The sequence below is a fragment of the Vombatus ursinus genome, unplaced genomic scaffold (genome assembly GCF_900497805.2).
Source record: "Vombatus ursinus unplaced genomic scaffold, bare-nosed wombat genome assembly UNPS02014831.1, whole genome shotgun sequence".
NCBI lineage: Eukaryota > Metazoa > Chordata > Mammalia > Diprotodontia > Vombatidae > Vombatus > Vombatus ursinus.
The window spans coordinates 856457-882560 of record NW_020954609.1 but is presented as its reverse complement, the minus strand read 5'-3'; the positions used below and the strand labels follow the sequence as shown (position 1 = coordinate 882560).

At 46.0% G+C, this 26104-nt stretch overlaps 1 protein-coding gene across 4 annotated transcripts; it reads left to right on the top strand.

The window, feature by feature from the left end:
• The first annotated feature begins 260 nt into the window (after window positions 1-260).
• FAM3A (family with sequence similarity 3 member A) lies at window positions 261-25140 on the top strand. 4 transcript variants are annotated; one of them, XM_027838967.1, is made up of 9 exons: window positions 261-372; window positions 4888-5001; window positions 5586-5609; window positions 6863-6986; window positions 7166-7224; window positions 9359-9409; window positions 10367-10451; window positions 10576-10702; window positions 24838-25140. In XM_027838967.1, exons 1-9 carry the CDS (start codon window positions 360-362, stop codon window positions 24850-24852), a joined length of 612 nt encoding a protein of 203 aa, XP_027694768.1. In that variant the 5' UTR covers window positions 261-359; the 3' UTR covers window positions 24853-25140. The 4 variants fall into 4 exon arrangements, with proteins under 4 accessions (XP_027694768.1, XP_027694767.1, XP_027694770.1 ...); XM_027838966.1 differs by lacking the exon at window positions 24838-25140 and adding an exon at window positions 11089-11908 and having other exon boundaries at window positions 262-372; XM_027838969.1 differs by lacking the exons at window positions 4888-5001; window positions 24838-25140 and adding an exon at window positions 11089-11908 and having other exon boundaries at window positions 262-372.
• The last annotated feature ends 964 nt before the right edge of the window (window positions 25141-26104 follow it).

The window sequence follows — 26104 nt, the reverse complement described above, 5'->3', positions numbered from 1 at the left end:
ACGTCACGTCGGTTCGGCGTGCGTGCGTGAGTGCGGACGGAGCGCCAGCCTCGTTCCGGGGTGGTCTCCATGCTTCGCCCGAGTGGGCGGGGAGGCTACACGGGCTCTCCCGCCCCTCTCTCATCCCCTGTGGGACGCTTTCCCACCCTCAGGGCGGGCCAGGCCGCGTCCTGGGCGGCCGCACCGTGGTCTATGGGCCCACCCCTTCCTCCTTCCCCGCTGTCTTAAGGGACTTTAGTTGCTGCTGTGATCGGCCGCGCATGCGCACACAACACGCATACGTATATACATATACACACACACGCACACACACTCACACTCTCTGACACACGAACGCACATTCACACACCCCCGGAGCCATGAGGGTGGCAGGTAGGAGGGGGCCAGCTCCCGGGAAGTCGGAGGTGGGGTGGGGGGCGGGGGCGCTGGGGCCGCGCATTGGAGGGAGCTGGGAATCTAGAAAGGCCTCTGAGGGGAGGAAGGACGGCACTCCAGGCGTGGGGGCCGGCCTGTGCAAAGGCCTAGGAGCAGGGGGACCGGTGATGGTAGCGGTCGGCTAGGAAGCGCTGCTGGGTGCTGGCAGACGAGGGAGGCGTCCCAGGCTCTGAGGCCTGCCCTCGGGGGCCGCCTCGGAGGGTGATTTCGCGACTGCAGAAGCAGCCAAGCTCACCATCTGCTGGAGCGGGAGGAGACCCTCTTTCCCTGGGTATTCAGGTGCTGGGCTGCCTTGGGGGGCTCTGCGGGATCCGAGCCCGAGAATCGCCTGCGGGGTGGTGGGGGTGGTACTTAAACCCCTAGGGGCTGTGACTATAGATCCCTGAGGTGGACTGGAAGAGCGCCTTAGGGCACAGCCGAGGACGGGTCGATTTGACTCTAACTGGAAGAGACCAAAATGGACCGTAAAGACAGGATGGAAACCCGAGGAATACAGTGCTAGAAAAGTTGGAGAGAGAGAACTGGGATATTATAGAGGAAACCAACCAAGCATGATGAATTAGGAAATTCATCAGTTTTCTCCTCAATCCAGGACATTTTCACTGAGGGTTTGAGGTTTCAAACCCTTTCTGAGTAAAGAGAGAGAAACAACAGCCAGAGATCAGAGCCTCTCTCAAGGCCCCTCCCATTAAGGACCTCCAAGAGTACCTGGGATCTCCTCAACCCCATCCCAGTGCCCCAAAGTTATTATCAAAGGAGATCAGCTTGGCCAAGGGTGGGTGGCACACAAATAAATGCTAGCTGTCATTATTATTATGGAAATGACTAATGAAATAAACTCAACTCTAGATGATCCAGCCAAGTCCTTTCTGAACTATTAACCAGGAGGTCCTGTGCAAAAGAAGATTTGGAGTCTCCTGCTAGCAGGAGCCTTGATTTTTCTCTTCCTAGGCCCCTACCACACTACCCTGCACATAGGTATAGGGGCAGGAGACTCCTACCAATGTGGGTCTGCATCTTCTCAGCAATTTATGTAGTCTTGGAAAGTTGCCTAGAGGAAGAAAGGGTAGGAGGAGAGGGAAGGGGATGGGGGGGGAAGGGGGAAGAGGGAGAAAAGGAGGAAAGAAAAAGAGGGAGGGAAGAGGAGGGGTGGGATGGGTAGGGGAAGACCAAGACAGACAAACACATTTGCCCAGGTTTCACAGTCAGTGTGGATCAAATTAATGGATGAGCCGGGGTTCAGAGATGAATCCTCCCTACAGAGCTCATCTTGCCATCCTTAGAAAAGTACTTTCTCAAACTTTAAAGCACTATGGTCTGTTGTAGTCTCATTTCATAGACTCCCTGGCAAGTCCATGGGGATGCTTTCTGCATTGAGAAATCATCTCCCTGACTCTCCTTTCGTCTGCTATTGATAGGCTCAAAGGTTTGGAGTTGGAAGGGGCCTAGGAGATGATCATTTCCCTTACAAATGAGGGGACAGTGAAGCCCAGAGTCCCAAGGGAAGGCAGGTAGTCAGGCAGATGTACATGTTTTTTGTACCTGTGACCTGAGGTTCCTGGGCAGGCTTTTCACCCTGGACCATTAGCTCCAGAGCCAATCTTTCTGCTGCACCTACCACACATGCTGTTGTCTTCCTCTCCTTCCTTGCATGTGTAGAACTTCCTGAAGATAGCAGAAGTCTACCCTGCGATCCCTTTTTCTATTATATTTTCTAGATTATCTCCTGTTTCAGCCTTATCTTCATAGTCTGAGAAGGTTTACCTCCCTAATCTCTCTTTACCTCCAGAACTTCTCTGGATCTCCCCCTGGATCTTGGTTATTTGGAGGAACCTGGACTGCATAAGTTGAGCATTCCAACAAGGAGTCAGAGAAACTAGGAAAGTCTCAGAGTCGTTGATATTTCCAAGGAGCCCTTAGCACTCCCATCAAATTAGCATTAATGACCCCTAACTTGGGTGGCCCTTGCAGTTGTGCTAAGGAAAGAGCTCCCCAAGAAATGGATCCAAGCAAGCTAATGGCTGAAGCTTTGGAATTTGGGAAGGAAGAATGGGACAAAAGCCAAATGAAGAAACCATGTAAGGAATCTATTGCAAAATGCAGCTCGAAAAGGTCTCTACACATTTATTCGACCCCAGCTGCCACAGCTAAAACTTCTTTCAAAGCTCTTTCATTCATTCATTCATTCCTTCATTCATTCCACAAGCATTTACTAAACATTTACTGGGTACCCCTAGGCCTCCTGGCCTCCAGGAGCTGGCATTCATTCATTGGTAGAAAGCAATATGTAAGAAGTACGTACAAAGCACTTTGGAGAGAGGTGCTGAGCACTAGCCACTAGGAAAATCCTAATATAATTCAAATCCTTGTATAGCAGGTGGCATTTAAGAGGGGGAGAGGGGGAGAGCATTTATTAAGCACCTACTGTGTGCTAGGCACTGTGCTGAGTGCTTTACAAATACTATCTTACTGGATCCTCACAACTACTCTGGGAGGTAAGGGTTGTTATTAATCTCCATTTTACAGATGAGGAAACTGAGGCAAACAGAGGTCAAAGGGTGCCCTGGGTCACTTGGCTAGTAAGTGAGGTCGGACTGGAACTCAGGTCTTCCTGACTCCACGCCCACTGTTAGGTCCGTAGTGCCATTAGCTGCTTCTAGCAGGTAGAGGGGAGAAGGGAATGGGAACAAATAGCACAGGGGCAGAAAAGAGAATGTTATGGCAGAAAGCCAGTTTGACTGGAACAAAGGCAGTAAGGAGTCCGTCACTGGGACTTTGGGAGCAGAAGCATGACATGGTCACACCTGTGCTTTAGGACTATAGCAGTGAAAACTGCTGTTCACAGCAGTGCATCTGGGGCCCTCAGTCCTGAATGGAGAAGAATGGGCTTAATCATTTTTAAGGTCATTAGGATACACAATTCCCCTGGGTAAACATGAGTTGTCCCCCAGAATCTACGGAAGTGTCCTCTAACTCTCAAGACCAGTGGAGGGGACAACACAGCAAGAGCTTGTCTTACATTGCCACCTGTCCCACAAGCTGAGATGGAGCATGTGTGAGCAAATTAAAGAAAACAAAAATTAATACCCCCAGAGTTGTTCTGTTCAGTTATTCAAATTTTCTAATTCAAACCATTATGGGTAAAGTGTATTTCTTTTTGTTGTCTCTCCCTCCTTCCTAAGCCCTGGAAAGTGCTTCCAAGCTCAGTGTCCACAGATCCATGACTGGCATGTTCCTCTAGAGGATTTGTAGTAAATGCTTGTGAAATGAAATGGCTGTCAGGTGACATTTGAAATGCAACAGATGCCTAAATTGGGAACACGAAAGAGATCCTGACAGCCTGAAAAAAGTGCTAGTCAAATAAGATGAAATTTGGGGGGTGATTTTTACTGTTATGTCATTTTTTGTTTCCAAATGTACCTCTATTCCTTTCCCTTCTGAAGAGAGCCATCCCTTGTAACAAGAATAAAAAAGAAAGGGGAAGAAGCAATTCCGTATCAGCTGAGTCTGACAGTATGAGCATTGTTCCCCACCTGTAATCCCCCTACTCTGTTGTGCAGGGAAGGAAGGAGAGAGAGAGGGGTATTTCTCATTTCTCTTTTGGGCCAAGCTTAATAATTAGACTTATGCGGCACTTTGGAGTTTCTCTTGTTTTCTTTCCATTTGCATTGTTGGCACTGTGTGCGAGGGATGTGGGTGTATGTGTGTATTTGGTTCTGCTTGAATAAGATGAAATCTCTCAAGGATGTTATTACATTTAGGTTCACAAAAATCTAGTGCAGAATGTGGGAGGCATGGTAAAAGAGTCATTTGTGTGTCTAAAGGCAGGCCTGGGTGTCTCTGGGTATATCGGGTAGGTTAGTACGGTAAGTGGCAGCCCCCAAAAGCAGTATGCTCTTGGGCTCCATGACAGATGGATAGTGGCCAGAGGAAGGGAGGGGATAGTCCCTCTGCTCTGACCACATCTAGAGTCCTGTGTTCACTTCTAGGCGTAACACTCCCAAAATGACACCAACCAGCTGGAGCTGCTCCAAGGGAGGCAGCCAGAATACCAAAGGAACTGAGGCTTAGACTGTCCAAGCCCAGATACATTGGAGAAATTAGAGATGTTTAACCTGAAGAAAAGGAAAAGAGATAGGATCTTCAAAAGATTGACCTTGTTCTGCAAGGGCAGAACTGGGAGGGAGAGGGGGGAGGCTATAAAGACAGATTTCTGTTTAATATAAAGAGAAACTTTGTGCCAGAGTCTGAAAGTAAAAGGATTTGCCTGAGGAGATAATGATTTCTGCACATCTCCAAGTCTTCACGATGAGATTTAGCTCTGGTTGAGGTTCATCCCTGTTTAGGTTTGGGTTGGCCTAGAAGACTTTGGAGCTCACTTCAGACTCTGTTACTGCTCTGGCCCCAGGGCCTTCCTCCTGCCCCTAAGCAGCTCTCTCTGGATCTCTCCAGGCCCCCTGCGCGTTGTAGTACTGATCCTTACTGCTGGCCTCACCTGGATCATGGGCAGCATTCTCCTGGGGACGCATGGGAGCAGCTTCTCTCGGCTACAGCAGCTCTTCAGTAGTGAGTGCACCTCCTCTCTACAGTGCATGCTGTCTCACTCTTGAACCTTTCCCTTTCCCCTGGGGTCTGCTTAGGTAGCTCATTTAAGCCCAGACCCTTGGCCAGGGGTGAAAATGAGGCCCTCTGCATTTTTCCTGTCTCTTCCTAAATATCGGGTTCTCTCCTTGGACACTTGGACATGTGCAGTTCCCAGGTAGCAGCACAACCTCCTTTTCACATTCTAATTTGTAATGTCTACCTCTCTAGGCAACTCTCTAAGACTCAGTTGAAGAGAAGGTGTTGATTGGCATTAATAGAGAACATTTTAGGAGAGTTCTTTATATCACTGAAATCCCAGGGCTAGCCCCTATCCCTGATCTGACAGGGCCTAAGGAACCAACTAAACAAGTCATTTCGAATGTGTCTCAAATAAGATTAATAAGGACCTGAGTAAAATGTGTGAGTCAGTGCATCTTGTATTTAGCCTCCATGGGGGACACTATCTAATCTGGGGAAGGGGAGCCATGCTGGCTCCTCAGCAGGCATGGGGAGGGTCCCCTCCTATTTGGGGTGACGCTGCTCCGTCTCTCTCCTCTCTTCTGCAGGTCCTGAGAATGCAGTGACAACAGGTAGGTATGTGCCCCCTTCCCTGCATTCCTTCTCTTGTGATGCATGGTGGTAGCAGCTCAGATTCCCTGCACAGTCTTCTCATGTGCCCTAGGAGTGTCCCCCTCTGCCCCAGTGGGCTAGTGGAGGGTGCACTTATTTAATGGATGGCTGGAAAGGGAGGGAGGAAACTGTTCTCACTTCTCTCAGCACAAGGAGGGCTGAGACCATGGGCTTTGCCCACATCAGTTACACTGGAAAGGCCTCTGGGGGCTCTTTGAATTGTTCTTTTTTGGGGTGCTGGTCTGTGAGAAGCCATGATTCTCTTTCCTCTTGTGCCCCTAAATAGGCATCTTGTCCTTTGATTTCTTTATGGAGGGAACGGGTCCAGACGCATCAAGGGCAGAGCTGAAAGGTGTTCTGAGAGCCTGCTTTTCACATGTGACCATTCTTCTTCCACCTGCCATCTCTGTCCAGGGATTCGGGGGTGGGGCAGAATAGATGTGCACAGTTGTGGCCTCCTTGCCTGCCCTTCTCTGCTTGTGCCCTGTGGCCTGTACTGCCTGTCATCTGGTTCCCTGCTGCCGGTCATTACTTGCTTTTAGCGCTACCCTAACCATTTCACGGACTGTCCCATCCTGTCCTCTCTCTTGCTATCCCTACTTCCCCCTCTCCCCGTTTCTCTTCTCCTGTCAGTAGCAGAAAGGGCCTTCTCCCTGTGGTCTGTCCAGCCCAGCCCTGAGGCCAGCCGCCCTGCCAGGCATGACAGTGAGTGTGTCTGCGTGAGTTTGATGGGGCACACAGAGAGCTTTGACCTCCTCCAACAAACCCAGTCGGGGTGGGGGCAGAGGGACAGGGGTGTGGGAGGCTCCTTCATCCAGCTGTATCACCTCATCAGAAGTGGCAGGCCAGCTTCCAAGGGATTTGGAGCAGGGATCAGTCAGCACCCTCTTCCTCTCAGTATCCTGCCTAGGCCCAGGCCCTTCACCTCCCCCTTCCCCTTCCCCACTATTCCCTTTTCTACCTTTCATTCCCCTAGTCTCCTGGCCTGCCTGCTGCCTCCCCCACTCCAGGTCTTTCCTGTGTTTGGGGGTATCTTTTTTGCTGGCACTCTCTTTCCCCTGACCCCTCTGCTTTCCTGTACCTGGTGCTGCCAGCACCTGCCATGGATCCTGGCCCTGTTGAGGCTGCTAAGGCTGGGGCAGCTGAATAGGCATCACTGCTTCTTGTCCCTGAGCCCTGTAGTTGATCACACTGCACCACTGTCTCTGCCCAGAGCCCCGGGCCAGGAAGTATAAGTGTGGCCTGCCCCAGCCATGTCCTGAACAGCATTTGGCCTTCCGTGTGGTCAGTGGGGCCGCCAATGTCATCGGACCCAAGATCTGCCTCGAGGATAAGATGTGAGAAAATTGAGGGACAAGTCACTGGGGGGGGGAGGTGGGAAGAAGGGGGCGGAGTGATGGATGAGAGGGAGAATGGTGCCCAGAGTGGGGAGAGTTGAGGGGCAGAGAGAGGAATAGGTTTTTTTCCTCTCTCTTCCATAGTCCCCCATCATAGGTGTCACCGTTCTGTTCCCCAGGCTAATGAGCAGTGTAAAGGACAATGTCGGACGTGGGCTGAACATTGCCTTGGTGAATGGTGAGTCCGTAGCCCACTCCGTTCTGGACTTGGCAGGCTCTGGGAACAGATCCTTTATATGGACCTAGAAAGAGAGAATGAGAAAAGAGTCCCCACCCCATCTCCTGTGAAAGGGAGAGAGCCCCCAGATAGTTTGCTTTCCTTATTTTCCTGTGTCTAAGGCATGCCCTTGCTGCCCTCAAATGATACTTCATGTGTCTCATTTGGGCTGTTGCCTCTGACACAGTTAAAATTGGGAAGGTTTCTCTCAAAATCCCTTTAGCTGTTGCACTCTTCCAGGATAGCCTTAGGAATGTTGGTGTCTGGCTTGTTTTGCTTCTTCTCCACTGGGCCCTCAGTTACCCTTCCAGTGCTCTGGGCTAACAAGACACTGGGTGTAGGACAGGCTTTATTTAAAATCCAGAACAAATTAGGTCCCATCTTCCCTTGGGATCAGCGTAATCCACGTGATTTCCAGGCCCTTGCTGTGCTAATCCTTCCCCTTTGGGGACTGTGGCAAAGACCAAATGAGGCTGGAATTTCTCCATTTCCTCTCCATGCTCATCTCATCAAAGCTCTGAAGCCCTTTCCTTTCTCCCCTCTCAGGAATGGCTTGCCTTGTCCTCATGCCCTTTCTCCTTGACAGCCCTAGTACAACCCTCTCCTTGATTCCTAAGAAATGAGGATGGGGGCTGGAGGTACAGTTTTCAAAGCCTGGTAATCACAGTGTAAAGTAGCAAATAGGCCCTGACAGGGTGTCAACCAAAAGATTGGTTTGGGGATAGGGTCCATCCACTCTAACAAATAATTCCAATAGTGAGAACTGAGGCAGAGTTGCTGTAGGGGAGAGGCTCTGAGCAGCCCCTCCTAACATTGCGGGACCATGGAGGATAAGTGGAGTCCCTTCAGACCTTGCTGCCTCCTTTCCTTACCAACTAGCTCTTAGCCAGCTGTTTGGTTCTTGGATCCCATGAAAAAAATCCAGGACTCATTTCTCTTACATATATATATATATATACACACACACATATATCCCCTGCTATGTGCCAAACATTGGGCTAAACTAGGGATTGTTGTTGTTTGTCCTTCATTCTTGAAGAGGACCAGGACATCAGGAAGGTGATGCCATGACTTGCAAATGAATTGGATTTGAGTGAGGAAGGGCTGTGCAAAGTCATCAGCCTTACTTTCTCCTCCAGAGCCATCTGGGTCCAGTGGCAAGATATAGATCAGGACGACTGGAGATGGCCCCCTAAACTATGGATACAAAGAAAGGCAAAAGCACTGTCCTGCCCTCAAGGAGCTCCTAATAGGTGCCAAAACAAAGAAATTACTTATTAGACTAAGCTCCATTAGGAGAAGTGAGAGACTGGCCTCCAGTCCGCACAAAGTAGATATTTCATAAAATTGAGTTTGATTGAATCCTCTAAGTGCCAGCTGGAGTCAGGCCTTCAAGTTTCCCTGTGCTGAGAGGGGGCAGCCTCTCCCAGATAACTCCCAGACCAGTAGTGGGCTTGGACATGAATGACCTTGACTATAAGGCAGAATGGGATCTGTGAGCTGGTCAGCTCCAAGGATGGGAAGATTCTCAAATGCCAAGGTCACCAGAGATGGCTTTTGAGCTCAGCCTTTAAGAATGAAAAAGACCTGGCTTGGAGGGAAAAGGAGATTGTCTAGAGGGTTCTGGGCCAGGAATAGAGGACAGGGTTCTAGAATCTTCTCCAAAGGCTGTCCCTGGATCGTGTTGTACCACTGTCCTAGAAAAACTACATTCGGCCCATGCCAACTTCCATTTGGCACTTGTGATTAGCAGGTCCACCCACAGCTATTCCTTAGCTGTATTGGATACGGTTTGCCAAGAGAGCTCTGACCATTGTCTTTGGGTGTCTCTTCTTCCTACCCTCCCCCAGTGTCCACAGTAAAGATTTGTTTCTCCCAAGTATTTGCTGCTGAGCCCTCCTGAGAGAGGTCTAAAACCTGGGCCCCACATCTTCTGAAGGCTCATTAGCTTTCAGTCTTAGCCATTTCCACTTGGCCGTGGCAGTCCCTCAAGCTTTTTGGCTACAGGCTGCTTCCTGTTGGGGGAGGCAAGGATGTGTTTGTGGACACCCTCAGGGGTGTCCTATGCCCTAACCCTACCACCTTCCCATTGCAGGAGTGAATGGGGAACTCCTTGAGGCCAAATCCTTTGACATGTGGGCTGGAGGTAAGCGAGACCAGAGCAAGTGAGGCCAGCCCTGGGTTCTTCCCAGCCCTCACTTCCATACCTCTGACCATCCTTCCTTAAGGAGCTGTAGGTGGGTTGGAAGGGAGATTGCCCCACACTGTCTCTTTGTCTTTCCTTTTGGATTCCTTGGACGAGGACAGCCAGTTCTTGAAAATACATTTTGTTGATGGCTTTTTTTTTTACATCATAATAGTTTTTACATTTATATTTTAGTTTTTACATCACAGTAGTTTCTAGAAAAGTCCCTTCTCCCCCTCTTTGCAATTGACATAGAAAAGCAGTTAAGCAAAGACACACAGTGACTATCACCTGCCAGTATAGACAACATTCTGCCCTAATTGCCCCCATCTTCAGCCAAGAGAAGGTACATGAGTGTCACTGTATATTCTTTGGAAGCATTAGTGGGTTTTTCAGTTGCTTAAAGCTCAGTTTCCTGAGATCTTTGATCCATTCCTCGGGTAATTGAGCATTCTTTTGACTCTGTACACTTTGCTCTGTCAGCTCATACAAATCTCAGAACGATGGTCTCTTGCTGCCGAAGGCGCCATTAAATTTAGGTACCACAGTGCCCTCATTGTTTCTGGTTCTCTGCCACCATAAAAGTGCTTCTGTAATAGCAATGTGTATGTATGGGGCCTGTGTCTCTAGCATCCTGGTGCATATGCAGAACAGTGGAATGGGACAGCAAAGGGTGTGAACAGTCACGTCACTCTGGTAGAAAGGTTCCTCAAGGGAGCTTCTGGAGAGCCAGAGCACCAAGAAGGGCCCAGAGGCCTGGCCTCAAGTCTGGCCTTTGCCACTTGCTCTAATCTTGGGTTCGTCTAAATGTCACTTCCTTCACCTCTCCAGTAGGAGGATCCACTAGTGGCCTCCAGGATCCCTGAGCTAGAGCTCAGATGTTATCTTGCATGTATCTCTGCTCTTCTCCCTTTCTAGATGTCAATGATTTATTGAAGTTCATCCGGCCACTCCATGAAGGGACACTGGTGTTTGTGGCTTCCTATGATGACCCAGCCACCAAGTAAGAAGCTTCTGATCCAAGTTCTTGACTCTACTTCTCCATCCCCATTTTCCCTCCTTGCAGCCTCGTTCACCATCTCCACCCTACCCCCACCTCCCAGATTCATTTCTTTTTTCTGCTACAGGATGAATGATGAAACCAGGAAAATCTTCAGTGAGCTAGGCAGCACAAATGCTAAGGAACTGGCCTTCCGGGACAGCTGGGTGTTTGTTGGTGCCAAAGGAGTTCAGGACAAGAGCCCTTTTGAGCAGGTCTGTAGGGTCCTTCTCCCTAGAATGACTCTAGGTGGGGAAAGGTGGACAATGCTATCTTTCACTTTGGTTCACCCTTAAGGCCAAGGGGCCTACCCCACTGTAGACAGAGTCTGGGCCCAAGGGAATAGATTCCCCCTCTTCCCCAACTCCTAAACTTCCCTAGAAAGTAGGCTAAAGTGAAGACCATTTTACAGAGGAGGAAACAGGTTCAGAGAGGATAACATAAGTTGCCCCCCCCCCCAATTAGCAATGACAGCCCAAGCGTCTGGATTGCCATGGGAGAGAACCCAGCCTTGTGCCTTCACCTGCTGAATGGCCCCCTAGCAGCAGGGCCTCCTCCTCCTTCCTTTTCCATCATTCTCTTTCCTCATGGCTGCCCACAGCATGTGAAGAACAGTAAGAACACCAACAAGTATGAGGGCTGGCCAGAGGCATTGGAGCTCGAAGGCTGCATTCCTCAACGGACAGTGGGCGCTCAGTGAGCTGTTGTGCTGCCTCTCTCTCCCTCCCTCCTTACCTCACAGCAGGCCTGGCCTGGTGAGTTGCCCAGGTGGGCTGTCTGTTCAGGCCCTCCCTGGATTGATTGCCCCCTGGAGAAAGCCACCTGAATGAGGGGAGAGAGGCTTGAGCTGAGATGGGAGTGGAGGCTCACCTGGCACCTGCTTCTCTCCCCAAGCATGTGCAGAGTTCTCAGGCCCTTTCCCCCAGTGCCTTACTCCTTCCAGGAAACCTTTCTTGCACTTTTTCCAGGTCACTCCAGCTTTCTTGGAAACTGAATGTAACAGGTGGTGGGATAGTTAGGCCCCAGTCGGGGAAACCCTTCCTTCAGTCAGTCACATCCCCCCCCCCCCCTCCCCCCATAACCCATGGTCTAGCCAAGTCGGGCCCCTAGTGCATCCAAGGCTCTCCCTTCCCCACAACTCTTCCCCTTTATGCCTTTGGCTTGTGCTATAGGTCTGCTGACAGTCCTCTTGCCCACTCTGCCTTGGTTCCCAGAGCCCATTGCTTCCTTACAGCAGGGCTCTGCTACCTGGTCTAGCAGGATTTGAAAGTAATGGCATCACTTTGGGGTGGATATAAGAGCTCTGCCCCTCCCCCACATCTCCTGGCCCCATCACTTCCTCTTAGATGCAGAATTAAGGATATATGCAATTCTTTATAGTTAATTTAGAATTATCTTTAATAAACTGAATTCCTAGTTGATGCCTGGGGCTGCTTCATATGCTAGGTAAGCAGATACTCAAAGAGCCTTCAAGGGTCCAGTGGGACACCGAGGAAGGAGAGCAGGGACACTTTCACCTTCAGGAAATTCCTCTCCAAAGGGAAATAAACATATAGCTTTGACTTTGGCAAGCACCTCATCTGATAGGGCAAGAAAGAGCACCAGTCCCCTAGGTCCCCCAGGAGTTCTTTATCAATGAGGTGAGCCCTTGGTCAGATGAGCAAAAATGGGAATTGTCCTCAGGAAGCCACCCTCAGTCTTTTTTTTTTTTTTTTTTGGTTAGGCAATGGGGTTAAGTGACCTGCCCAGTGTCATACAGCTAGTAAGTGTTATGTGTCTGAGGCCGGATTTGAACTCAGGTCCTCCTGAATCCAGGGCCAGTGCTCTAGCCACTGCGCCACCTAGCTGCCCCCCACTGTGCCACCTAGCTGCTCCTTCAGTCTTTATATGGCTTCAAACAGAGCCTAACCACTGGCCAGGGTCTTCAGGGATTGCTATTCATTTCAGAGCATTCTCTTTTGAATGTAGAAGCTTTATCATCTTGGAGACCTGCAGTCTCTTCCACACTTCTGCCATGAGCAGGATTCAGTTATACTCTCTAAATCCAAAGGGTTCAGTCCCACTGTTTTTCCCTGCAATTCACACCAAGATTTCAGAAGCCTTAGTTTTTACAGAAGCTACTTAGGTGATAGCAATTACCCTTCTACCTCTTTCTGGTCTTTTTCATGTAAATGACATGCATCTTATCCCAAGTTTATGCCAGGTCACAAGGAGGTACATACTACCCCATCAGATAGACATAGTAAAAACCAAGTACATCAGTCACAAACAGGTCTAGACTAACATTATGTATGATAGCTGTGTACCCTGAACCTGATGCCATCCTGTGCTACTGTGCTATTCCCTTGTCCTCAGGTAGCATAGTACCACCTGGTTATATGAGTGATATCCTTGCCTATCATTCAGCTAATAGCCTGGTCAATGGCAGAATTGTCTGAGCATTTCTGTGGCACCCACTTTCACTTCTGCCCCCTAGGTGAGCTGATATCCACAGACCTATCCACTTACAGACCTAAGAATGAGGCCATGGAAGACCAAGTTGATCTTATGGGATCAGGATCTGTAGTTGGCCTGTTTCCTTGGGCTCTTCCTTGGGCTCTTCACTGTCAAGTATGTTGTCAGGAAACGTTCTGTTTTATCTGCTGTTCTCTAAGCAGAGCTCAGGGACCACCAATCTTTAAGGGAGAAAAAAAGAGTGACCCTTCAGTCAAGTGCCCTCTATGTGCCAGGTACTGAGGATGTAAATTGAAAAGTGAGACAGTTCCTGCCCCTGCCCCAAAAGAAATTGTATTCTACTGAGGACATAGCACAGTTACTGTTACAAATAAGCAAATACAAAGTGATTGGTGGGAGGAGGAAGATGTCTTGGAAGAGATAACAATTGAGCAGATGGATTTAGAAGTGAATTCTACTAAACATTTAAAGAACAATTCTAATACTATGTAAACTATTTGAAGAAAGTAGGTAAAGAATGAATCCTACTAAATTTCTTCTATGACACAAATATGGTTTTGAAACCTAAACCAGGGGGAGCAAAAACAGAAAACTGTAGGTCAGTTACTAGTGACTATTGATACAAATATTTTGAATAAAGTACTAGCAAGGAGATTAAAGCAATGTATCACAAAGATCCTATGATGACATGGGATTTATAATGGGAATGTAGGACTGGTTCAATATTAGGAAAGCTATATGCATTATCAACAAAAATATGATTATCTGAATAGATGCAGAAAAAGTTTTTGACAGAATACAACACCCATTCCTATTAAAACACTAGAGAGCATAAGAATAAATAGAACATTTCTTAAAATGAAAACTAGTATTTATCTAAAACCAAAAGCATGCACTATCTGTAATGAGGATAAACTGGAAGCCTTCCCAGTAAGATCAGGGGTGAAGCAATGATATCCATTGTCACCACTATAATGCAATATTGTGTTAGAAGTGCTAGCTATAGCAATGGCAAAAAGAAATTGAAGAAATAAGAATGGGTAATGAGGAAACAAAACTGTCCCTCTTTGCAGATGATATGATGATAGAGAACCCTAGAGAATCAATTAAAAAATTAGTTGAAACAACTTTAACAAAGTTGCAAGATATAAACCGACAAAAATGAACATTTCTATTACCATCAAAGCCTAGCAGGAACATAGAAATTCCATTCAAAGTAACTGCAGACAATATAAACTACTTGTGGGTCCACCTGCCAAGACAAACCCAGGGATTATATGAACACAATTACAAAACACTTCACCCCAATAAAGACTGAACAATTGAAAAAATATTGTTAATGGGTAGGCTCAGCCAATATATGACATATGTTAATTCACCTGTTCAGGGCCATACTAATCAAACTACCACAGAATGATTTCATCGAGCTAGAAAAAATGATGAAATTCACCTGGAAGAACAAAAAGTCAAGAATATCAAGGGAATTGGTGAAAAAATATATATATATAAAGGAAGATGGCCTTCCAGTACCAGATTGCAAACAAAGCAGCAATCATGAAAAAAATTGCATACTGGCTAAGAAATAGAATAGTGGATCAGTGGGATAGATTAGGTACACAATACAGAGGAATAAATTACCACAGTAATTGACTGTTTGATAAACCCAAAGACCCAAGCTTTTGGAACAAAAGCTATTTGACAAAAACTGCTGGGAAAACTAGAAGGCAGTTTGGCAAAAACTAGTCATAGACCAAAATCTCACACTGTATATACCAAGATAAGGTCAAAATGGATAAATGATTTAGACACAAAGGGTGATAAGTAAATAAGGGAAACATTAAAAATGTACCTGTCAGATCTATGGATAAGGGAAGAGTTTATGACCAAACAAGATAGAGAGGATTACAGGAAGTAAGTAACGTCGACTACATGAAATTGAAAAAGCTTTTGCACAAACAATACTAATGCAGCCAAACTTGGAAGGAAAAGAGGAAACGGGGGGGGGGGAGGATTTTTGTAGCAGATTTCTCTGAAAAAGGCCTCATTTCTCAAATGTGAACTGTATCAAATCTATAAAAATAGGAGGACGAGGACCATGACATCAGGGAGATGATGGCATGTTGTAGTTGACTTTGATTTGAGTGAGGGAGGGCTGTGCAAGGTCACTTTCTCCTCCACAGCCATCTGGGTCCACTGGCCAGATATTCATCAGGATGATTGGAGATGGCCCAGGATGCAATGGGAGACCCTGGCCCTTTTAAGCTAAGGTCTTTTCAGGTTCTTACTTTGAGTGAGGTAACGCCCATTCGGCAATATTATAATGATCAACTGTGAAAGACTTAGATACTCTGATCGAGACAATTCCAAAGGACCCATGATGAAAAATGCTTTCTACTTCCAGAGAGACCATTAATGAACTCTGAATGCAGATCGAAGCATGCTTTTTTCACTTTATTTTTCTTGCTTTTTTTCTAACATGGCTACTATATAAATGCGTTTTGCATGACATCACATGTATAATTTTTATCATATTTCTTACCTTCTAAATGGGTGGGAGGGAGTGATTGGGGGAGGGAGAAAACTGAAAATTCAAAATGGAAAAAAAGTGTTAAAAAACACTACGAAAACAAAAAATTAAAACAATAGTTTGGAAATAGCACATGTCCATTGAGTCCTTAAGCATTCATGGTTCTCTTCCCTGAAGCACTTCATCCTCTTTCACATTCCATTGATCAAGGGGATGGTAGCCAGTTGTGCTTTAGAACTACTGATTTCATCTTCCTACAGAACAAATGCATCAATTCATGACCCATGGTTTCATCATTTTCAGAACTAATTTCTCCAACCGCTCGTACTCATTGAAGGAAGAGTTGTAGAGGCAGCTCTGCCAATTCTGCTCTGATTCAAACTCAGTCTGATGTGCAAATGCAAAAATCTGTCACTTATTTTCCCACTTATTATTCACTTCGGAATTTTCTTTGTGTTGAAAAGCCGACTGATATGCTGCAAATACCATGGGAAGGGAGTATGAAGTAGATGGGGTGGGTCCCACCTGCTGCAAAATATTTTCACTCTCTGTTTCAAATCCAATACTACTGATCATGCCATCTGACTGCAAAAGTTGAATGAGTCTTTTCATGAAGCTCTGATCATCAGCAAAGTCTACAGGTTGACTTGGTTGGTTCTGAATGAATATAGATACTAGATTCATGATTGCATCTTCCTCGTCTTGTGAGACAATTTGTGCTGTAATCCCAGGCATTACTAAGCATTTAGTAACTCTTGTTCTTTCTGAACTCACAGTCAAAATACTCAAGGAGGGGATGAAAATGTTTTAACTTCAAAACTGTTAAAGTGTTAGGGGTGCCAACAGGTATCTTCGATAGCTTTGTGAGGCTATCTACTGCACTACTGATATCAATATGTTCCAGATTTTGCTTATTAAATATTTCCACTATTGTTTCTAGCACTATATCAACACAGTCCACATAATCTGGATAGCGCTTCTTGGCAAGGTGAATAAGAGACACTTGTAGAGATACCATATCTTCTGAAGGTATGTCTTGTCTGGACTGTATTACAATTTCTACTTGTAAAAATGTCCCAAAAAAGCCACCCCCATCTTCTACCCTCCAGCCTCCTGTGGCAGTGAGGAAAAGCATCACTTCATCATAGCAGCCTCCTACTGCTGAGGTGAAGAGAGTGCCATTCTATCAAGTTTCTAGCCTGTTCTCCTACCTTGGGGCAAGGAGAGTATCACCATTTCTTCTGCTCCAAGTTCTTGCTCCCTTACCTAAATAGGAGTTTTCCTTTGGGGTTCTCTTTCAGGAGGTGATCAGTGGATTCTTTCAATTTCTATTTTTCCTTCTGGTTCTAAAATGTCAGGGCAGTTTTCCTTGATAATTTCTTGAAAGATGATGTCTAGGCTCTTTTTTTGATCATGGCTTTCAGATAGTCCAATAATTTTTAAATTCTCTCTCCTGGATCTATTTTCCAGGTCAGTTGTTTGTCCAATGAGATATTTCACATTATTTTCTATTTTTTTCATTCTTTTGGATTTGTTGTACAGTTTCTTGATTTCTCATAAAGTCACTAGCTTCCAATTGCTCTATTCTAATTTTTAAGAAAGTATTTTCTTCAGTAAGCTTTTGGACTTCCTTTTCCATTTGGCCAGTTTTGCCTTTTAAGTCTTTCTTCTCCTCATTGGCTTTTTGGACCTCTTTTGCCATTTGGGTTAGGCTATTTTTTAAGGTGTTATTTTCTTCAGTAATTTTTTGGATCTCCTTTAGTAAGCTGTTGACTTGTTTTTCATGATTTTCTTGCATCACTCTCACTTCTCTTCCCAATTTTTCCTCTACTTCTCTTACTTGTTTCTCAAAATCCTTTTTGAGCTCTTCCATGGCCTGGGATTGATTCTTATTTTTCTTGGAGGCTTTGGATATAGGAGCTTTGACTTTGCTGTCTTCTTCTGGTTGTATGTTTTGATCTTTGTTACCAAAGAAAGAGTCTATGGTCTGACTTTTTTTTTGTGAGGCTTGGTCATGATCCCAGCCAATTACTTGAGTTTTAAACGCTTTGTTAAGGTAGGGGTCTGCTTCCAGTGTGGAGAATGTACTGTCCCAAGCTTTGGGGGTTTTGTGCAGCTGTTTTCAGAGATACTCCTCGGGACTTGTAAATTTTCAGTTCTTCCAAGGTGGTATGATAAGGGGCGAGGTGTTTACTCCTTTCCTGGCCTTTTCTCTGGTCTATGAGTGACTATAAGCACTCTTTTCTGCCTTGGAACTGTGAGAAGGATTTCCTCTCCACCACCACGACAAGCTCCACCACACTAGCACTCCTCCTTGCCCCAGGACCACTACCCCAAACTGTGACCCAGATCCAAGCACAGGCAAAGCAAGAGATTCCTGCCTCAGCACTGGCAAAGAGATCCCTGCAATCCCCCTCTAATCAGCCACTTGATTCCCCCGCAGTCTGTGGGCCGGAAACTCCAGAAGCAGCCGCCACCCCCCGGGCCACACTCGGGGACCTCTCTTACCTAAATAAATAGCCTAAGGCTCTGAAAGGACTTCACCTTGAGGTTAACATTATTGACAATAATTATCTTTCTAAAATTTTCCTCTAATGATTAACAAACTCCCCACTCCATCATATTCTCCCCATCCCAATGATTCCAAACCCCCATAGGTCATCATTCAAACTCCAGTCCCCATTCCCCTGCTGCCCAATTCCTTATTCCCTTTCCCCTCAACTCATTCCACACCCTCCCTCCAATGTCCCACCCCTTTCCATTGTGCCCTCTGAGGTGATTGTGTCATAGGCAACGAACTTGCTTTCATCATAAATCTTTTCCTTTCCAACTCCTTCCATCTTCAGGCTCTCATTGAGGCCTGGCTTTCATTGAGTTCTGATGATACAACCTCCCTGGCCACTCTTTCTTCATTCATTCCTCGACTTACTGTTCAAGGTGGGGGAGTTGGAATATTCTTCTTTCTCCATTGCCATTTTCAGGTTCTCCCTTTCCCACCATCACTCAGTAACTTTTCCTCCTTTGAGGTTTACTCAATTAATATGTACCACCCAATCAAAATCCTTGTAGCTGTTGTCTACAGACCTCCAGGATACCCCTCTTTTCTAAATGAGTTAAGTACCTTTCTCTTCTTCCTAACTTCTGCCCTCATACTAGAGGACTTCAGCAGACACACACACACCCATACACACATCAATATTCCCTTTAATACCCTAACCTCACAGTTCCTCATCCTGCTCACTTCCCATGACATACTCTTTCACCCCACCTCAGTCACACACAAAGATGGTCATACTCGATCTTGCCATTACCAACCAATACACCACTTCCATGTTCATGAAGTTAAAAATGTTCTTATCTGATCGCAATCTATTAGCTTTCTACCTTTCCTGCCTTCCGATACCAGGCACTGCTGTCACTCTACACCATGCCCTCCAATCACTTGTCCCTTCAGTTCTCTACCAGGCCATCAGCCCTATACACTCTCTACCTTGAACCATTGGTGAACCAGTTCAATCCTACACTGTCTTCTTCTCTTGCGTCCCTGCCCCCTCCTCATATCATTAATTGTATCCTGTCAAGCCTCAGCCTTGGATCACTCTTACCATTTGTCACCTTTGCTCATACACATGTGCTGTTGAATGAAGGTGTAGAAATTCACACCATTCTGACTGGGTTCACTACAAATTTATGTTACATAACCTCACCTGGGCCCTCACAGTTGCTAGGCAATCCTACTGTACCTGTCTCATCAACTCACTCTCTATAGCTGTTCTTTCAAACTTTCTCATCCCTCCCCAAACCTTCCCTGACTCCCCTGCCCTCCACTTTCTCAGCTGAGAACTTTGCCTCATTTTTTACTGAAAAAAAAATTGAGACCATTTGCCATGAGCTTCCTCTTTCTCCTCCTTCTTATCCCATATCACCCAGATGTTTTCTGCCACTCTCTCCTCCTTCACCCCTGCCTCACATGAAGATGTGGCCCTTCTTGCCAAGGCCAATTCCTCTACCTGTACAAGTAATCCCATTCCATTTTGTCTCCTCTGTCATTCCCACTCCCTCACTTATTTTCAATCTCTCTTTGTCTCCTGGCTGCTTCCTGAGTACCTACAAACATGCCCATGTCTTCCCCAACCCTGAAAAAAACTTCACTGGATCCTTCCATCCCCCCATCCCTTCCATTCCATATGTCTCCTCTGTATACAATATAAGCTGTATATAATAGGTGTCTCCACTTTCTCTCTTCTCACTCTATGCTTAACCTCAGTTCAGGGGCCTCTTCTCTTCTTACTCTATTACCACTTCACTTGGTGATCTCGTCAGCTCTCATGGATTTAAATATCATCTCTATGCTGATGATTCTCACATCTCCAATTGCTGTTCACACATCTCAAATGGGATTTCCAGTAGACATCTTAAACTCAAAATGTCCAAAATAGAGCTCTTTATCTTTCCACCTAAACCCTCCTCCCTTCTACCTTCTTCCTTCTATTATCATAGAAGACAACATCATCTTCCCAGTCCCCCAAGTTGCCAACCTACGAGTCACCCTGGACTCATCACTGTATCTCACTCCCCAGATCCAAGCTGGTCCTAAGGCCTGGCAATTTCACCTTCACATCTTCCATGTCCCCTTCTCTTCCCTGACACTGCCACCCCATTGGTGCAGGCTCTTATCAGCTCACACCCAGACTATTGCAATAGCCTTCAGGTTGGTTTGCCTGCCTCAAGTTTCTCCCCACTCTAGTCCATCCTCCATTTGGCCAGTAAAGTGATTTTCCTAAGGAGCAAGTCCAACCATGTCATCCCACCCCACCCCCACTCAATAAACTCTGGTAGCTCCCTATTGCCTCCAGGATCATATATAGAATGCTCTGTTTGGATTTCAAAGCCCTTCATAACTTAGCCCCCTCCTACCTTTCCAGTGTTCTTACACCTTACTCCCAACCACATACTCTTTGATCCAGTGACACTAGCCTCCTGACTGTTCCACGAACAAGACCCTCTATCTCTCAGCTCTGGGCATTTTCTCTGGCTGTTCCCCATGCTCTTCCTCCTCTGCTCCCACTACCAACCTCCCTGGCTTCCTTTAAGTCCCCCCACCTTCTCCAGGAAGCCTTCCCCAACCCCTCTTGATTCCAGGACCTTCTCTCTTTTAATTATCTCCTTTTTATCCTATATCTAGCTTGTTTTATAAGTATTTATTTACATCTTGTCTCCCCCATTCTATTGTGAGCTCCTTGAAGTCAGGGACTGTCTTTTGCCTCTTTCTGTATCCCCAAAACTTAGCATAGTGCCTGGCACTTAATAAATGCTCGTTGACTGACTGACACTATTGGTTTAGCTAGTATCTATGAGTATCTACTCCCCACCCCCCACCCCAGTTCTTTGCCACTACATAAATTGTTATAAATATTATGGCATATATGGGGACTTTCTTGCTGTCCTTGACCTCAGGGCCTGTATCTGGCAGTGGGACCTCTGGGTGGCTACCTATATTTACAAAATAGTAGGAAGATAATGATCACCTGGCCTGGATTTCTTTCTCTCCCTCTCTTCCTTTGCATCAGAGAGCAAAAGAGTTTTGGAATTGAGAAATTGGGACAGTTCCTTGTCAGTTTGCTAGAAGAGTAGCAAAGAAGGTTCCTCTTGTGCATGGGCTTCTCCTGCATGTGGTGGCCTGAACACTTTGTTTTATGTTTGGGGATAACCTTCCCTGAAAATCTCCTTTGCCTGCTTCCTGAGCACACAGCTGTGTTTTTAACCTCATTTTAGAACATGCTATAATCCATATTGGGAGGTAGAGATTTTGTCTGGTTCCCATTCTTGGTACAGAAGCTTGTTATCTGTTGGGCTGGCTTTTCACTCTGCTCCAGGGTTTCTAAACCTGGGATCCATGGACCACAGCCTTCAGAGCTCTGGGAACTTGGACCCCTTACAACTGGAATTTGGGTGGTGACAGTGATTTCTGGGGCCCTCAGCTGTTGTTCACTTCCTTCCCATCCCCCCAGAGAAACTCATTTTGGGATAGTCTGAAAGCTACTGAATAACCTGCTTGAGACTGTCAGTATGCCCTTGAAGAAGACAGTGGACATGGTTGGGGCCCTTTGGTACAAGGCAGTGGAAGAGGTACTTCAAAGAACAGGGTTTGATTTTCCCTAGGAGCGCAAGGACAATTTCAGAATTTGGGATATAGGCAAATGAACTCCAGTTATGAGCTTAAAATATTTAAAATGAGAGACAGTTTCCACTCTTGCTCCAGAATTGTAAACTGTATATCTGTCTCTATCTCTCTCTTTGTCTCTGTATCTCTGTCTTTCTGTCTTTCTCTTTGTTCTCTGTCTCTGTGTCCCTTTCTGTCTCTCTGTTCTCTGTCTCTCTTTGTTTTCTCTGTTCTCTGTCTTTGTATCTCTGTTGCTCTCTTTCTGTCTCTCTGTTCTCTCTCTCTCTCTCTGCCTTCTTTTCCCTCCCCATACCCTACCCCCAGACTTTCATCAAGGGTTAGGTTCTGGGCCTGTGCAGAGCTTAGGTGCCCTCCTCCACCTTGGCAAAAATGGCTACTGTTTTCACAACATAGAGAACATGAACTGGTCATCGGTCCTGACTTTGTCACTGTGGGAGTGACACCCTAGCCTGTAGCACTAGCAATAGGTAGCATCCCCATCACCAGATGGTAGTGCCCAATCTGGTACATGAAGACAAATGGCAGCACCTATTCCAGTGTTTAGCCTAGTACTGGGGGAAGCTCTCAGGCTCCAGCATAATGGGGCAGAATCAGGCTCTGGCATATGGGGGTAGCACTCAGCCAGGTGTAGGAGAGCAGCAATAAGGTCCTGGAATAGGGAGAAGCAGCACTTCTGTCCTAACACAGGGACAGTGGCTAGCAGGCTCCAGGTCATTGCTTAGGTCCTGACTCAGAGAGGTGGAGTCAAGCCCCAGAAGTGCCATTGCCTATGGCTGCAACCCTGACAGAGTTCTTGCCCTGGAGCAGAGGGATATTGTTAGACCCTAGAGTAGGGAGCAGCAAGCAGCCCCAGCAGCAGCAGAGTGGACACTAGACACAAAGGCAGGGCCAGTGTACTTACTGTAATCTGGAACTAATGGGCCCCTTCCACATTGTCACCACTACCCAGTGGTCACTGGACTTCCTGTCTGGAAAGTACCAAGAGTGACACTATTGGGAGGTGACAGGAGGGAGATGAAACTGTCTACCTAGCTGCTGCAGAAGCAAGAAGCAGTCCCTTAGAAGCTACTAATGGTACAAAGATTTTATGTCGATCCCAACCCCTATTCCATAGGGCTCCCAAGAAGGGAAAGGTATTGGCTGGTGGGTTGGGGAACATGGGGTAGGGAATTCATCGTATTGACTCTGGTTGTTTGCAAGGAGGCAAATCTCTTAGCTGTTGTTGTTCAAGTTTTGTTTTCAAAGAGGACCAATGACATCAGTGGGTGATGTCTTGACTTGTGCATGAACTGGATTTAAGTGAGGCAAAGTTGTACAAAGTCATCAGCCTCACTCTCTCTTCTAGAGTCATCGAAGTTCAGTGGCAGGACAAAAGTCAGGATGACTGGTGATGGCCCAGAATGCAGTGGATGGCCTTGGTGTCCTTGTCTAACCAAACTCTAAGCACTCCACAGCACCTGCTTCAGTTGCCTTCATGGCTGTTGGAATGAATTGTTCACATCTGCCCATTCCACCAGGAGAAGTCTTCATATCCCCTAACTCACTGTCAGATTTAAGGCCCATCAGTTACCCTCAACCTAGTTTAGCCCATCTGCAGAGACAGTTTACTTCATGTGGTTGCTGGCATGCTATAACTTCTTGGAGCCACAGGTGAGGGTTGGGTACCAGGTAGACACCAAAGGTGGATGAGCAACCTTGAAAAGGGCTCAGCAGCCCTCACGCCAGAGGTGCTAGTACTTCCAGAACACACCATACAGCCCAAACCTCTTAGTTACTGTACTACAGAGGACCCTGATCTATGATGAGGATCAGTGAGTGTGTAGGAAGTACCATTTTCAATTAGTTCTGTTGTTCTTGGTACTGCTTCTTATGTCAGCTCACTGTCACCTCTTTACATCAGAACACCCACTGTAACCTGAAAAGATTTGGTACCAAATGGACCAGCATCATTTGGATCTGGGAATCAATCATTCTCTAACTGAAATTAGAAATACAGAAAGCTTCTATAACTGCCAAGATATTGCAGGAGAAGTATTTATATATGAATTCACTTCCTGGAACCATTCTGGTGGAAAGGTAGAAATGTTAATAAGAAAACTACTCAAGGAAGCATTGGCTTTGAAAGAAATCAAGAAGTCTAGAACCCTATCTAACTATCCCAAAGGCTGGCCCCAGCCTGAGTGTTTGAATCACATACTGGAGACCCTGCGAACTGAGCAGAAAGTGTGGAATCAGTATGTGGTATTTCTTGTGTATGCCTAAAATACTAACAGGAATGATGCCACGGGATTTCATGTACATTTGCTGCTCTTTTGGCCAGAGTGATATTTGCCTATTCATTTGTTCTTTGGATTCTCAGTAGGTGGAGAGGATGGAGAAACTCAAAACCAGCACCTCTATCAGCTGAGAGGCCTCATGACTTTAACTCAGGGGAATTCTGATAGAAACAAATAGGATGCTCAATTTCATTGTTAAAAACTTCAGCAAGGTGTAATAGTCTTACTGAGAAATCTTGGGGTCCAGGGAACAAATAAGACAGCATACTGATGGAAATCCACTCCATACCAAGTAGTTGGGAGACTAGTTAACTTGCCTGTTTACCAAATAACCCCAAAAAGTGGTAGGGGCCCTATGGAGACAAGCCATCACAATCGCATATTGTATACTGGGGAGTTGGACTCCTTGATGAGAAAGAAAGTGATGGCCAGCCATACAGACTATGAGGAGAAAGTACTGCTCATCCATGGTAAAGAGAATATTGGAGCTGGAGAATATCTCAGAAGACAATTCTGATATATATTATCACTTAGCAGAAAGTCCACTGACTGTATCAGCTCAAGGGGACTTCTTTACCAGTTCAGGTTTCAGACTGCAGGCTAATAGGTCCCAGGATGTTGGTGGTGAGACTAGAACACTTTTGTGGTCCAGGATATTGGTGGAACTGGGGAGGCCAGAGTTAAACCCCCATACTTACAATACCAGCTAGGACTGTTGTGAGCAAGAAAGCTGTGATGCAGACCTGGGGCAGTTTAGGTTAACTTTTCTTCCATCTGGATTGATCTGGGACCCAGCTATGGGCCCTTTAGACAACTAGAGTATAAAAGTAGTTTTAATAGCTTAGCAGGGAGTTCCTAAGACCCCAGGGAGCCTCCTTCCTGACTGATTTTTAATCTCCTTGCCTGCAGTTTTTATCTTCCTGACCTGCTTTTACCTGAGAGCATTGGAATATGTTTTTGGTAAAGGCACTTTTTATTGGAACTCTCAACTGCACCAGATGCAGAAAAGCCCAGGACAACCATCAACTACTTTGGCTATAAAAACATTAACGTCACAAAGTTGCAGAAGGGATCAAACTATTTTGGTTGCTGACCAAATTAACTTATGATGTTGCAGGTAAGGTAAGAGAGGCCAGATGACAACACTAATTAATGCAACTTTATATAATGCAGACTTTAGATGTAATAGCCTATTTTCATATGTTGTCAACTTTGATCACATGTATCTCATTTTTTTCTGTTTAAACGTTATTTACTCATACATTTGTACTACTACTATACGTGTATGTGTATACCTGTTATATGTTATCATGTTCATTATTAATATCACTGTCCTATTTTTCTTTTCTTCTGTACCAAGCACTTACTAAGCACTTAGTATGTGCTGGGCTGTGTACTAAGCACTGAAGATACAAAGAAAGGCAAAAGACAGCCCCTGCTCTTACAGAACTCACAGTTTATTGGGGGGCTGAGTGGAGGCAAAATGCAGATAACTGTGTACAAACAAGCTCTAGACAGGATAAATTGGAACTAGTCTAGGAGAGACGCAGCTAGGTGGTGCAATGGATAGAACATTGAACTTGGAGCTGGGAAGATAAGTTCAAATCTGGCTTCAGACATTTACTGTGCAGCCCTGGGCAAGTCACTTAACTCCTATTTGCCTCAGTTCCTCATCTGTAAAATGGGGACACACTAGAGAAGGAAATGGCAAACCGCTCCAGTATCTTTGCCAAGAAAACTCCATGAACAAAAGTCCATGAGGTCACATAGAATCGGACATGACTGAACAATAACAACAACAAACAAAAGTCTGGGAGGGAAGGCACTAGCATTAAGGGAGATTGGAAAAGGTTTCCTGAAGAAGGTAAGACATTAGCTGAGACTTGAAGACAACCAGAAGGCAGTGATGCGAAAGGAAAGCATTCCAGGAATGGGGAAAGACCATGAGTCTGTCCAGAGTTGGGAGATGGAGTCCCTTGTGCAAGAAACAATATTATGCATGAACTACTGCCATAGTTAAATGTGATATGTTCTGCATTTTATTTTTAGACAGTGACTAAAGCATCTCTGTTAAGTGATGCTTTGTATTGTGCTAAGTGCAAGGTAAATGAGGTAAAGAGCATTTAAGACATCGGGGGAAGTTACCCTAGATGTACTGAGTTCTTAATGATGTATA